A 15,568-nucleotide genomic window follows, 5' to 3' on the forward strand; every position below is an offset into this window, starting at 1 on the left:
AGCTACTCTAGAAAGGGACCGCTTAATTTGTCTTTGCAGTCACACAGCCAACAAAAATAATGTTGCAAGACAGCAAATGGGAAACAAAAAGTGGCAGGGAAACAAAAAACAGGGCTATTTCCCTAGCCAGTTAGCAGCAGCCAGGATGTAGGACTTGCCTAGTAACAGCTGTGTGCCACCCCATTTCAGGCACCTCTCCATTAGAGATTACCATGGTGGTGACTCTCTGCATTCCCTGCAAAAAAAATGGACTCCAAAAAAGGGAAACCAGCTGGTCTGTATTCCAGACATGCAAGGCAGACAGTCACATAATGAGAGGCAGATGTATGACCCAAAACTAACTTAGTCTGACTTCAGTGGACCATACAGATTAAATAGAAAGAGATATGACCTGTGTCACATTGGCTTATTTCTCCTTTTCCCACAAAAGATAGAAAAGATTTTCCCAATTCCAGTGCATATATATCACAACTCATGCTGCAAAGCCAACTAAAGCAGAACTGTGCCCTATTTCACATCATGTATTATCACAAGGCAGTGCAGCTACTCCATAAAGCATCTGTTGATACTGCTTGCAGATGAATGTACAGAACCACACAGTCTGCCTCCAGAAAGCCACTACTGCTTTCAAAAGTAAAGCCACAGAGGTCACATTAAGATGACAGAAAAGGTCCTGTGAAAAAAAGATTCCATCTCACTGGGAGACTACCAACTTTGATTAGAATTGACTTACGCTGCTGGAAATGTTCTTCAGTTTTGGAAGAGAGACCAACATTATTGAAACACCTATTTTTTAAACTCATTATATGACAGCAAAATTTTGTAAAAGTAAACCGAAACAAGGAAGTTCCATTTCATAAACCCTTCACTTCAGAAAATTACTGAACTTGTTTCACATACTTGAGCAAAGCACTCAGCTATATACTTGCCCTGACATACTCAAAGCTCACGGTGACCTGTGAAAACATGTTTGATCTGCTGTGAAAACATTATCTCCTCCAGGAAATAGAGTTCTGAGCTACCATTTTAACTGCAAACAAAGGCATAAATATTTCAGTGCCATGAATACTTACCTTCATTGCATCAAGTGCCAGTTTTAGATTTGCCTTCTCCATGGGATCTGTAGTGTGTTTTACCAGCTCCTGTGGACAGAGCAGTTAAAACTGTTCACCCACTGTCTGTCAGTTTACAAACTGAAGTTGTCACTGCTCATCCCCCACCCAACCACCTCAAAACAGGAAAACAAAAATAAAAGCAGCCAAAACCAGAACACACAACCCAAAAATTCACATTTTCATCCCCAGTGTGCAGACTACCACGAACAGATAATTGGCAAGTGTTTAGGAGTGATTGCTGCACAGCCTGAACACTGATTTTAGCTGATAATGAACCATCATAAGAAAATCATTTGGTCTGCCAAGCCCTCAAAACTTGCCAGATCAGATCACTGTTATCTGTGCATGATGAAAGCACAGGTAACCAACTTCATCTGTGCATTACTGATGTATCACTCCAGTCCAAAGCACACACTTGTCTGCAAAGAGAAATGTATGCTAGCAATAAAATCCCAGCTAAACTGCACTCCTTAAAAGAAGTCACTGTCTCATTATGCCTAAACAGAGAAGACATATTTAAATCAAATGCAAATGTTTAAAACAAAATTATTTCAGCCAGTTCCCATAAGGAAAAGGAAGGGGCTCTTCCGGCTTCTATGAAGCGAAAAAGTAACTTCTTACAGAAAAGGCTATTTCTTCTTTATAATCTGAGAAGGGAATTATACATTTCAGCTAGCATAGCTTGCTAAAACTGTAGGAAATGAAGGAGTAAGTATTTATAAAACATATTACAATTCTAATAATATACTGCATTTTTTTTTCTTTCAAGTCTGTAATATGTTTATTTTTTGCATGATGTATACTACGGTGTCACAGAGCACAGTGACATTACATATCATCTATTCATAACACACAACTTGATTATAAAATAACTCCGGTCCAAACTATTTTTTCTTTAAAGCAGTTGTACTGTTTTGTTTTTTCCAGTTTTCAATTGATGAAAATTTTAATGACTCATTTATAGAAATGTTCCCCAACATTTTCTATGGAATGTATGTTGCTCCACACAGCTAAAATTATGCTCCACATACAAGTGGTAGATCTTTTTTAAATGACATTTTACAAGCATCAGTAGGGTTGACAGTCTACTATAATAATATATTTCTTTGCAGCTGAACTAATGGGTCTCCTGACACAGCTATCAAATTAAATTTATAAGACTCTCCACCCTTATTACTGGACTAACTGCAAAAGTTAATGCTTTGTGGGTTATAGGGAAAAACATTTCAAAATAAAGATGGCTGTATTGTAATTTATGACAGCAAAGAAGCATATTAAAAGTATGCTCTAATCATGGTCCAGCTTCCTCTTTTGGGGAGTAATGGTTTGTATTTGCAAGTACCATGATCATAGTTTGCTACTCCTAACATTTTTAAATAGACCAAGAATGACAGGTTCAGATACTGAGAAAACTACAGTTTCTTTGATCTCTGTGAGCAAACTCACACTCAACTAGATTATTGTTAAAATCTAGCCTCAAGCCTAGAGAAATATCAACCACCTCCCTTTCATAATGACCTATAGCTCCCTTTCTTATAGTCCACCAGCAAGAAACGGCAACAGTTTTGCTCTCTGTGTCGTAAATTTTAAAAATTCAGTACCTGGAGCAGCAGGTGATATTTTAGCACTCTCTGCATTGGAACCACTAAAAGATCCCGCAACGTAAACTTCCCATTATTGGCCCTCTTGGAACATTCCTAGTTCAAAGCAGAAGTAAGAGTAAGACAGAAGAGTTAGAAAATAAAAATACTCAAGAGACTCAAGACTTACATGGGAAAAGCAAATATATTAAGCTCGAGATAAAGAGTATCAACAAAATGAAAGAAAACAGTTGACTGGCAGTAATAGCTAAGCAAAAAGGACTGAGTCTAAACATTGTTAAATACTTCAAAAGCATGAGAAACAGTAAATATGACAAAGACAACAGAAATTAAGAGCCCATTGGACTTGAAAAAAGTCATTGCCTGTAAGCACAGCAAAGGTGGCAAATATTCCACCTATCTTCAAAAATGAATGCTTGCCCTACTTGACTGCTTTCCACAATTAAATGGCTAAATCTGGGAATGTGTGGGGAGAATCTATCCTGACTTTTCCAAGGCTTTCAACATCACCTCCCACCGCATCCTGACACTCAGCTTGGGATATTATATTCCATATGAATGAACTGTGTATGAAGAACTGGCTAGGTCATAAGGTTAAAAAACAGCAGTGACTAATGTTCCCCACACTGCTTGAGGGAAAGGTGGTAGACCTCCTCAGAGATCTGTCCAGAGACCCCTCACACTTAATACCTTTAGCAATAATCTGCAGGGAAAAAACAGAGGACACCCACATAACATCTGCAGACAACACCCGATTGCAGGTGCAGGTTACGCTCTACAGGGCATGTCCAACAGGAAGCTCACTTGAAGGCAACATGAAAGCAAAGTCCTTCACCTGGCATGCACTCACCAGGAACACATCAACCCTGGGGAATGACCAGCCAGGGAGCAGCTCTACTGGCACACACACAGGGGTCATGACAGACAGCAAGAGCTGTGAGGCTGTGAGACCAGGAGTTGTTCAGCTTAGCAGTCACTCCCAACCCGAGTGATTCTCCAATTCTGTGACCTCAGCTAAGGTGTCAGGATAAACAGAATGGTGTCACTGGTGAACACTTTCAAAAAAACAAAACTAACCCCATGGACATCAGCAGCAATACTCCATTCACTTCAGTGCTAGGATGTGTAAAACAACAGCTCAGATAATCATTTGATCAGAGGCTCCAAAAAATGAAAAGAAAGAAAGAAAAAAAAAAACACACCAAAATGATAATAATTTTTAAAATTTAAAAATAACTTCAAAAAACAAAACATACGTGTATCAATACAGATTATTTTTCATCACATGATGCAAAGTAAAGTTTTTTACTTGGCTAAAAGCAGGGCATATTCATAGGAACACATTACACACACACACACACACATATATATGTTGAAAAAGACTGACCTCCAATTTCAGTTTAACATCTTCTTTTGTCTTAGAGATGTTGTCTAAACACGATATTGCTATCTCCACCTGACTGCAGTACTGTCCATAAACAACCAACCTAAATCAAAGAGATAAACAATAGAAGCAACATTTCCTTATTTATGAATAATCCTGGATCCATTTTCACAAATATATTGTTAACTATCCTCCTTTCAAAAGCAGCAGTGCCTATGTAATGCTAGGATTTAGCCACAGACTTCAATGAATACAGGGAAGATTAAGAAGCAGAATACAATTTTTATCTACCTTCAAAATGCTGTAAAACCATTGACATTTCCTTTAATATTCATAGGTGTATGTTCTGATAAACACAGGACTTGTTTAAAAGCAGCATAACTGCTGTTTAACAGAACAGTTTGTAGCATTTACAGCACTGTAGATAAAGAAGCCTGTAATGAATTAATTCTGCAACACAGACTTTACAAGATTAATTACAGCTATCCTTTGATGTACTTGTAGGTTACCCAAACTGATTAATCTCCAACAGTTTCTACCAGGTTACATCCTGTGAGCTCTCTGACCAAAATAACAGTGTGTGAAAACTCAAGAAACTTTCAGTAGTTGTGAAGTGCACCAATGCTTCTTGAAGGAGCCTGGGTTTATGACAGGACTTTCTTACTCGTATTTAGGGCTGTTTCCTTTCATATTTTCATACATTCCATAAGGCAATTCACTCTGTATGCTTCAAATCCCTTTTCTTGGGACTTTCCACAAGCTTTCCATTGGTGTCTCCTAAATTTCTCCCACCTCATCTTAAGTATTTTTCCCCCCACAATTAAAACAATTATATTGATTTAACACTTACCCATTCTGATTATTTTTAATCACAACATAGTTAAGATATTGAGTTTACCTTCACCTCTTTCCTTTTGGTATAATATAAACTCGAGGTTTCTTTTAAGTGTCCTTTGTTGCCCTTTTAACAAACATTTCAGAACTACTTCTGAAAGATAAGCATTTTCCACAAGAACTTCTCGCCCCCTAATTCCCTCCTACAGCAGAAGAAAGTCTAGCAGCCAGGGAAATAACTATGTCCTGTTCCAACATAAAAGCTGAGACAGAGAGTCTCTGAGGGCAAGACTCTTTATAAGCAGCCAGGGACACCCTCCTCCCTCAGAAAACAACTCTCCTGTCTAACCTTTATGGATGCTGCCATCCGATTTCTCAAAAGCCTGTTCGTACTGCAACAAACCCCTTCCTCGTCACCCCCAAGCAAATCCAATTATCTCCCACAGGTCGTTCCTGCTCTGGTTCCGGAAGGAACTAATTTTTAACCACAACCCAAGGGTTACTTCAAGGTAGGTCAGCACTGTAGCCCTCAGTACAAGTGTTTTTCGGTGAAGTACCACAGGCACATAAGTTCATCTAAACAGTCCAACAGCTGTTCAGTGCTGGCAGAAAAAAATAATCTGAAAAGGTGAGTAAAAATTAAAAAAATGGCAATTATCCCACAGGGTATGGCATGCTGCCACAGCTATCCTGTTATCAGCTTGACCCTTTTTCACAGTTTGAAGGTGAAGTGTGTTTGCTTTACTGTCACACCTTTGACTGCAGGGTGCAGTAAGACCCTAGTGTCCTCTCTCTTCTCTTTTGCATCTGCTTTTTCCTCTTCCAATTTAGGACCCCTCCTGTTTTCTTTAGCCTGGAATAGCCTCAGTATGTATTCTTGCCCTATTTTGACCTTCCTCCTCTTTTACAACATTTTATCTGTTAAAACAATACAGGTACATGCTATAAAATACCTGGAATTATTTGCATTTAAACAAAAAAAAAGGTGAAAATAAACTAAGTTTTGCTCAAAATACTGCCAAAACTAGGGGTAAGAAAAGGGAGGGCTCTTATAGCAATAGGTTACATTTTTTACTTCCCAGCTCAAGATATTAAATAGTAGCTTAAGTATACCTGATATAAAATTCAATCCTGTTTCAAAAATATTAATCAAGTAAAAATATCATAAAATACCAAATTCAGCAGAGATTGTCACAATTAGTAAGAGTGCACAAATCTTACCTTTCCTTGTAGTTAATGAAAATCTGATACAGGTTCTGATCATTTTTGTTAACAATGGACTCATTGATGTCTTGTGTTAGATTCCTGTGAATTTTCACCAAATCCTTAAAAACAGTAATGGGGAGGGGGAAAGCTTTTTAAAAACAAAAGGGCTTAAAGCTTTGCATAGAAGAATTAATTATTTCATGTTAGATCCATTGATTTCAATAAACAGAAAAACACATCATTTGAAGGTAGAACCTGGTTTCAAGGTCTGCCACATCTTCCATAGACTGCAACAAAATACACCAAAGAACACCACTGAACTCAAACAGCCACATATTAGAGACTAATTTATTCTAGCACTGTGCACTGTTAATTCATCTTCATTTCATAATGATAATTTTAAAATTAAGCACGTCAAGTAAACGCTTTAGTGACAAGATAAAGTAATGAGTCATGTCCCTGAGCTGTGAAAAAATAGCTTTGTACATTACATTGGTCAATTAGTGATGTTCTAGTGCTCAGTTAACTGCAATCATAATGAGTTTCCCAATACAGCAAGCAGCTACTGATGGAAAGGCAATACCCCTGCAGAAAGATTTGCTCCCAGAGTGTAGCAGCAGCTCACTTTACTTGTTAAGTGTCATACAAAAATCAAAAAGCAAATCTAGGAGGCTACATCAGCCTTCACCACTACAGATATTGTCAAAGAATTCACACCAGAAAAAAAACTACGTTAAAATGGGTTAAAAGTGTTTTGAAATCAGGACAAGTGACTGTAAGCAGTGAGCAGACCACTGCAATGAAAAATAGAGGACTGTTTAAAAAAAACAAAAAAGGCAAGGCACTGATGATGTCTTAATGCAGTAAATTATATACTGCAAAAATACTACACGCTACTGAGTTGCGAGCTAAATATTTCACTTCATGCTGACAAACTAAGCCTACACACAATCACATCACAAGTGAGGGAGCAAAAACGTCAAGCAGGAAACATTCAATTGTCCTCAGATTCTGAAGCAGCAACCAAGACATTATTACAGAAATGCTTCTTCAGTAATGTAGCACAGGAGCACATACTCTCATGAATGCACAGAGACTCAGCTAAGCAACATCCCTGAAAAACAGCTTAATGCTAATGAGGTATATTGTCTTTTTGAGCTTCTTTCATCAATTCAAAGTCAAGTTTTAAGCTTAACTCAGGTTATCATTAGACCTTAATGAGGGTTCCACCACTTAAATAGCTGCTACATGTATTTCCAGCCCCCTCTGTCAACCCATCTCAATTCCCATGCACGCACAGGTGTACATACAAATGTATCTCTGTGCACATAAGAAATGCACATACAAATGCATATATACACAAATATATAGACATATATGTACACAGATACCCACAGGAATGTAGAACCATAGATGTATTTTGTAGGGCAGAACTTCGAAATCTGAGCCCTAATGAAAGGCACTCTTTCTAGACTGGCGAGTAATTCAGGGTGGATGCTTTGGGTTGTTGGGGGATTTGTTCTTAAAAATAAGATATATGTTGGCATTAATAGAGGGTTTTTCCTGCAAGCACCTTTTAGATTCTATACAATTAATATAGTATTACTCTAAAGCATGAATCCTTCATCACAACCCTTGAACAGAGGCAAATCCATCCTGAGAATGCTGCAGCTGCTCTCCACACCAGAGTTTGCTGTAGAGCTCTATGCAACAGCTATTTTTAGTTTAAAACAAGCTTCCACTGCCCTCCAGCCTTCCTGCTGAGGAACTGCTGCAGAAATGAAGTCTGAGTAGACAAAGCATTTGCAGACAAGCAGGCCCTATATTTCTTCTAATCTTTTTTGGTACCTATGAAACATTGCTGGAGTCAAAAATAAGCACCACCTTGTAACAACAGAATACTGAATTTTAATAACAGAAAGCAAAGAAAAACAATCTAAATGTACCAGTGTACTTCCCATCTTCCTCGTTTCAAATAGACAGGCTTTCTTTTTTTTACTCCTCTTATCTCATGACCTTACATTTCTTTAACAAGTAGTTAGTAGGCTGACCTCTCAGTTGGTGCTTACAGGGTGTAAGCCCTTTCATTCTCCTGTACAGTGATTCAGGTTGACCAGTTTTAGGTCTTGTAATGCACCTAAGTCAACATGCCTTGGCACACAGAGTCTTAGGAAAGAGATTTAGGGTAACTTAGGTAGGGTCTTATTTACAATAAGAAATATTCTTGTAAAATAGAATAAAAATTAGTTTTCAAAATCAAAGGGATCAGATTGAGGGATCACAGAGTAGCTATTGAAATCCTCATGAAAGCACCACTCAGCATACAGTGGCAGGCAACTCTTAAGTCACAACTTTTAGTGCTGGCTCAAGTATCAGCATGTTGGAAGATAGCTACGATAACTAAGATTACTATTATACTATGATAACCCACCTTCTCTAACATTATTAGCTTCTAAGGGTCAAAGATAAATTGAGGTTATAATCATTCAAAATCTGACACAATAATAGTATCCCTCTTATCCTATTCCCTCATGTGGGGGAGAGGGGGGAAATGGTGAGCATATCCTTTTTTGTCAGCTACCCTAACATCTACATAAATGCACTGTGCACCATGTTTCAAATATTCACTCTGTGCAGCAACATACAACACAAATACATCATAACCAGCTATGAATCTTCTACCTGTTCCTAAATACACAATTACTTACAGGAATGTTGATGAAGACAGTATCAAACTCTGATGCTGACAGAAACCTTTTCAATGGCACCATGAAAAACTGCAAGAGGAAAAAAAAAAAGTACATACTTATCTAGTCTATTTTCTAGATTGTTATAAAAATACACATTACAGTTTTATAAGTAGTATCTTACTTTCTCTATCGACTCCAGAGTTTCAGTGTATTTCTCTTCAGTTTGCTTTATTTCAGCAAGACAACAGCTTCTTATGTCATTTTCAGTGTATTTCTGCAATTACAATGGAGTCAAGTTTAAAGTCATTAACAGGCACCTAATGGATAACAAATGTATTTATTTGTTTAGAATTAAGCAATTAGGATAACTGCTTCCTGAAATTTTCCAAGTACTGCAGCCTCCAAAGATGACAGCAATAACCATGAATATTTTAATGTTCAATTAGCTGATGACTTAAAGAGTTTTACTAAAATTCAGCATCAAAGTAATATTATGAAAAGTTAATGTTTAGACATAAAACACTGAACTCTCCGCATGTTCTTCAGAAGCTGAAATACAAGGTCACATTTCATTTACATCCAGACTGAGAAATCTTATTTTAAAATACTCAGCAGTTAATAACCCCATTAAATTTAACAGGGTTAAATCATGTAAGTAACTTTGCATTGCCATAAATACAGGATTCAGCCTAATCCCTGCACTTATTTACAGCCCTTCCCCTTTAGTTCTCAAGGGAAACTTTCTCTTCAGACACAATGTGAATATGTCCTCAAACCTGGAAGTACAGTGACCTCTAAATTCTGATCCTGACTTTCATGAGACCCTGGGATTTTAATATCCAAGACACCAGAATCACATGAAATTGGAGTAATTACCAGCATAGGACTCTATAAAAATTGTTTACAAGCACTCTTCCTGAAGCTCAGAGTTATAGCATTATAGCTTCAGTAACTTTCAAATCTGATTTCAAGTGGAAAAGTAAATACCCAGAAGAAGGTGTGGAAGCATTCACATCAAGCAAGACTTGCAACATCTGGAGACATACTGGTCAGCTCTTGGATATGGCTCTCACAATTAAAGGCAATAATTGAACCAATTTTTTTTCTCCAAAAGCAACAATAAACAGTGGCTTGACAAGCAATAGTAATAAATAAGCTTCAGAAGGATGTGATATATCAGTTTTTAACATCCTTTCACACTACATGTAAACACACTACAGGGGGGAGTCCGGTCTAGAAATTTTGTACTACAGTTCCTTTCAAAAGCTGAAGTATTTTTCTGCATTAACAAAGACTTCTCCTCCAGCAACAGGAAAACTTCTAGAATGATATTTAACAATTAGCTATTAGTTGTCCAACAGCTAGACTCCTCCTGCTCCCTTCTCTCTGCTATCAGCTTACTTGACAGACTTGCTAAGCACACCGTAGAAATAACAAATGGCACTTAAACTGTCCCTGAGCTCCATGGAGCCCCTAGGATATCAATTTTCCACCTGTGAAAAGTGGAAAATGTACTCCTGCCACCTAAACTAGATATCCAGCTGCAAATCATACAGGCACACAAAGCTTCCTCATGGTACACACTTCTGTTTGCTGGTTTGATATATCTTCTTCACCCTTCTCTCCATTTCTCCCCATGTGATTCTACAAGCAGCTCTTAAAACTGGAACTTGGCTTCTCACTCTTATCTACTAGCACAGGAACTATTCTTTTAAAACCCAGTTGTTGCAGTTATTTTCCCACAACAAACATTACAGTGCCAGCTGCAGACAGAAGTAATAATTTTGCAAAACTACATTCTGTCATTATCAGTAGAAACATCATCATCTGATGATCAGCCTTATCTCCAGATCTATCACTTATTCCCAAATTCTTTGGCAGAGGGAAGTAGGCATTGTCACAGTTAAACATAGTTCATTAATCTCAATAAAGTATGAGAATTTTACATGATTCAAGCTTTTACTTATTTTCCACTTTAACTTTTAAGAGCTCAATACTGCTCAAGTTGCTTGCAGTATCTGCACCAATACAGTAGTCACTAAACCCAGTGGAAATTTACATCCATCTGCAAAATGTGTGTGGGGGTGTTTTTTACAGTAAAGCATGGAAGGAGAGGAGATAGGACAGGCAGGAAAAGAAGTGCATAGCAAGGAAACTGCTACAATTTATATAACCTTGGTGTGCCTTGTTGGCATGGACTCATTGGTTCCCTATGAGTGACCACACATCACACTATTATAGATTATTGGTCCAACTACTGATGACATGCGAGGTTTGTTGATGCAGGTGCATGTCCTGTTGTTCCAAGATAACTTGCTATGTTTCTAGCTACCAGCGTCTTGTTTTAGTTACAGTGCTGCAGGCACAGCACTGTTTTGGCATAGTGGTAGCTGGCTCTGCACTTATGCTGAGCATGGCCTACCACCATGTCAGGCTCTAGGCCTGCACTGCCAGATTGCTCACACTGCTCGTCGCTGGCATTCCCACAAGCTACTGCCAGAGAAAATTTAATGAAGCAGTTTACTTTGCGAGGTAATGATAATAAATCAAGGAAGAGGGACATGCAAAGCATTGTGGCTGCTATTGGAGACTTTAAAAAAGTACTAGGTCCTTATGAAAACCTACTTGAACATTGTGCTGTGCTAGCACTGCCACACGCAAGAATTCTCAAGTAGGATTCAAAAGAAAGAGCTGCACAGAAACATCATGCCAAGAGGAATTATCATAAACCAGAAACAGTTACCACATTCAAGAAAGCTGTCATGGCAAAATAACTGTAGTGTCTCCAGTCACTACAAGTTGAGGGGGAGGAGTGTGGGGGGGTGTATTTTGCCATACCACATTTTTCCATTTTTGTTTGCTTTTTGTAAGAAGCAAATGCAAAGTCTGTTCCACCTGAAGTACCTAGGTTAAAATGCAACTAAAATTAGAATGTGAGAGTTCTCAGTGCTGTAGTACTCATTTGATAGAAATACAGGTAAATGACAGTGATGTCTGCAACAGGACAGAAAGAATCAGAGCAAGTTTACACACTACCAACTGCCAAAGATTGCCAGCTATTACAGTTGAAGAAAGGAAAAAAAGCCACCCACATTCATTATGTGAATCTGAAACTTAACATATTTTGAAATTCAGCAGAAAATAAAAACTCACAACAAGACAGAAAAGATTTCCTATGATTTGAAACAGTTTTTTAAAACATCCTGTCTGCAAGTGAGTGTGACTTCATTACATACCAAACTGGTTTTTCAACTCAATTTTTAATTTGGCTTTCATTGAACAATCTAAATTTTAGGAGATAAACAAAATCAAGCTGGAGCATTATTGCTATATTGTCCTATACAGGTGTCAAAAAAATAAAAACAAAACCAGTCAATCAAGCAAGAAAATGACAATAAGTTGTAAGATTAAGCTCTTCAGATGCTAGCTATAAAGATTTTTATTTCAGAAATATTAACTTTAAAAAAATATATAACTGTTATGGTTTAAAAACAGCTAGGAACTGGAACACATACAGGTTGCTGGGCTGCTTCATCTTTCATTAGGTCTTCATAAACCTCCCCACCTTCATCTTCTCCATAGACACAATCATACAACTCCTCATCTTCATCAACACCAGTTTCACTGGAAGGAAAACACAAGTGAAAAGGGGGAAAAAACAAAACAACACCAAAAAAAAAAAAAAATCTGTGCAGCACAGGCAAATTACCATCAGGTCTGCAAGGGACCACTCCTCATAGGAAAAAAATTCTAGAGTAAATAAACAGATTATTAGAACTATTTAATGAAAGGAACTCTTCTGGAAAACTAACCCCATTCGTTTTCCTCAACGAATTTAAAAGACAAGAGTACAAACCCAACACAACACTGAAGGCTCTATGCATTTAAAACCACACAAGAACTAAAGCAGGCACCAAGAACAGCTTGTCAGGACAGTTCTGTCACAAGGTACTGTCCAGCCACTCTCTTCTATTTACCCCTTTTCCCCCCAACAGCCAGCCAAAAGGCCTCTCCTTGTTGCTTGACATTCTACTGCACTGGGATGTGAGAGACTGGCACAGGTCTCTCTCCTGCCTTAAGAAAGGATTACCTGGGGTAAAATACACTGGAGACTAGTGTAGCAACCAGTAACTGAGAGTCTGCACCTCCACACTCTAAGTATCTTGATCATCTCATGGCAGCTTTCAGCTGCACCCCAAAAAAATTAAATTACTAAATCAGCCTTTCAAACTGAAAATCAGACCACTAAAAGTAGAGCATGCACAAGACATGTCTTCCTATTACTGAGCCTATAGAAAGAATTCAGCACAGCAAATGATCAGCTCTACTCTAAGCTATTTCAGCTTCATTAGAGTCAGTCCTGTTGGAGTTTTGCCTACTTTGCAGTAGGACCATTAAGCTGATAATACCACTTTTAATCATTTCTTAAGCTATGTCTACAAAGGAAAAGGTCCAGTCATAACAACATAGAGGCTTGACCAGATGTGCTGATAATTTTGATATTTTTATTGTTGAGAGGTAACACTGAAACTCCTTCAGAGTAGAAAAACAAATTGAGAATCAGTCCACTGGAACTAGGAAGGAACTACTGGATCATCAGTACTCAAGCTCTATTGGCAGAGGCTAATGATTGCAAAGAAATCAAAATTGAAGAGAATTGCTACCAAAACAGCTGCCACATGGTCTACTGGGAAATGCCAGACAGAATCATTTAGTCTATAGTCAGGACCATATATAGAAACCAGGTGGATTTTTCATTTCTCACTGAATAAGGGGGGGGAGGGGGAGTTGGTTTTGGTTCACTTTGTTGGTTTTCTTTGGTTATTTTTGTTGTTGCTTTGGGGGATTTTGTTGTTTTGGTTTTTTAAAATTGAAGACATCAGAAGGATGAAGCAAGAAAGCATGAGAACTGTGAACAAATGGAATTATTTTAAAGTGTTTGAGGGATTCTACAGAAGATAAAAAATTCCTCACATCCCTTCATTTTCCAACAGATACTATGCCCCTTGGTGAGCTAGAAAGCTCAGGTGCTCCAGGTTAGTTTAACATCTCCCTTTGCACACTGAGGATGCTCTGCTACTATTTCACATGAACCACTATCAGCTGTGTCAGATGCAGCACAGGCACACTCATTTCACCACACATGCTCCAGGGAATGAAGGCTGGCAAAAAGGTAGAGCAAGAATAGAAACATTTAACTAGTACAAGTCTTTATTTAACTAATATATGTCTTTATGATGGAAAGCCTTCAATTCATTCTAAATTCTTTAGCTAGCATTTGCACTTGGGGCAATTAAATTAATTTGAATCAAATACGCTTACTAATTGAGGAACTGAAAAATGAGGCCGTTTGCACCTTTCACTGGTACATTTGCTTCCTGTGAAGACAGTACTTGTTGAATTGCTTCCTCAAGTGAAACGGCATAGAACTATCACGTTTCAGTGAAGAATATCTGTAATTTGATGGAAAACCAGGGCTACAAATCTCAATTTTGTTGGTATAATTTATCTTTTTTTAAAAATAAAGTGGGGCAGGGAGAACATAAAGACAGAGTGTCTCCCAGTACTGAATTTGTACATCTGCCATCTCAGAGCCAGTCTGTGTCCTACCTTCTGCACATTCAGCTACACAGAGTGAAAACCAGCTATCTCTGAGGCAGTCACTCAACTGCAGGAAACAAGAATAAGCTTTGCAGGGAAGGTGATAAATTGAGCAGTGTCAACCAGCTGGGGTTTCCCTTCTTTATAGGCAATAAAAACAAACAAAAAAAACCAAATCCACTGTGTGAACAGCTGCTACTTCCACATTGCAAGAAACACAGAATGTGGTCAGAGCCAAGACAGAGCCAGATGAATGCTAGTGAACTTCAAGCTTTGAGACAGCGAGTTCTGATCCTAGCTCTTGTCTAACATGATCCTTACAGATCTTGAGAGATCCTAGCTGTAGGACACAAGAGTCATTCATTTCAATAATTTATTATGCTCACCTGTATTTATCTCACCAGTCTGCAAAATAAAGCCAGTGTCTAACATTTGATACTATATAGTATGTTCATGTCTGTCTGTCTTCTATCTCAAAGCAAATAAGTCTGGTAAAGATTTATTTGGAGTGGTAAGAAGAATTTCTTTGACTTGAAGGAAATGATCCACTTGAATTATGATCCAAAAATGCACTTCTTTGCAAGTTCAAAACAGCTTCCTTGGATCCCTCACCACTGATATTAGAATTCTATGAAAGCATTCTCATAGTACAGACACTTTGAAAACACATTCATGATTTACTTTGCCACCAACACACTCTATGAAATATGCTTCCTTACATGTATAAGCATATTACAGTCATTCAGATAAACTGTTTTAAGTCTTCCTCATTCAGCATAATCACAGAATCATAGAATTGTTTTGATTGGAAAAGACCTCCAACAAGTCTAACCACTGACCTAACACCATTATGGCTATTAAACCATGTCCTGTGAACACCTCTTAAATAAGTATTCCATTTTCATTAAAGCATGCAACTGAAAGCCAATATCTTTAACTAAGGATTACAACATACTCTATTAAATCAGGAAGAGCTTTGTAGACATCATCATCATCATCAACACTTTCTTCTGTAGGGAAGGGCCTATGGAAAGACAAAATAGCATGTATTATAGATAGCACTATACAGTCACATAGTAGGGTTTTGTTTGGTTTCTAAAGCTTTCCCCCAGATTACTCTATATTAATGCGTTTGTA

General features: G+C 37.9%; 1 protein-coding gene across 4 annotated transcripts in view; it reads right to left on the minus strand.

Annotated features, from left to right (window-relative positions):
• The window catches only part of VAV3 (vav guanine nucleotide exchange factor 3), a 187,540-nt gene that overhangs the window by 85,771 nt on the left and 86,201 nt on the right, over positions 1-15,568 (minus strand). For all 4 annotated transcript variants that reach the window (XM_054165301.1, XM_054165299.1, XM_054165300.1 and 1 more), the window contains exons 4-11: positions 15,387-15,455; positions 12,346-12,454; positions 9,012-9,104; positions 8,849-8,917; positions 6,156-6,259; positions 4,104-4,203; positions 2,717-2,812; positions 1,074-1,142 (exon numbers count right to left, since the gene is read on the minus strand). In XM_054165301.1, coding sequence (XP_054021276.1) covers positions 1,074-1,142; positions 2,717-2,812; positions 4,104-4,203; positions 6,156-6,259; positions 8,849-8,917; positions 9,012-9,104; positions 12,346-12,454; positions 15,387-15,455 — 709 coding nt within the window. The remainder of the gene's footprint in view (positions 1-1,073; positions 1,143-2,716; positions 2,813-4,103; positions 4,204-6,155; positions 6,260-8,848; positions 8,918-9,011; positions 9,105-12,345; positions 12,455-15,386; positions 15,456-15,568) is intronic.

This window comes from Dryobates pubescens, chromosome 11 (assembly GCF_014839835.1).
Source record: "Dryobates pubescens isolate bDryPub1 chromosome 11, bDryPub1.pri, whole genome shotgun sequence".
NCBI classification, from domain to species: domain Eukaryota; kingdom Metazoa; phylum Chordata; class Aves; order Piciformes; family Picidae; genus Dryobates; species Dryobates pubescens.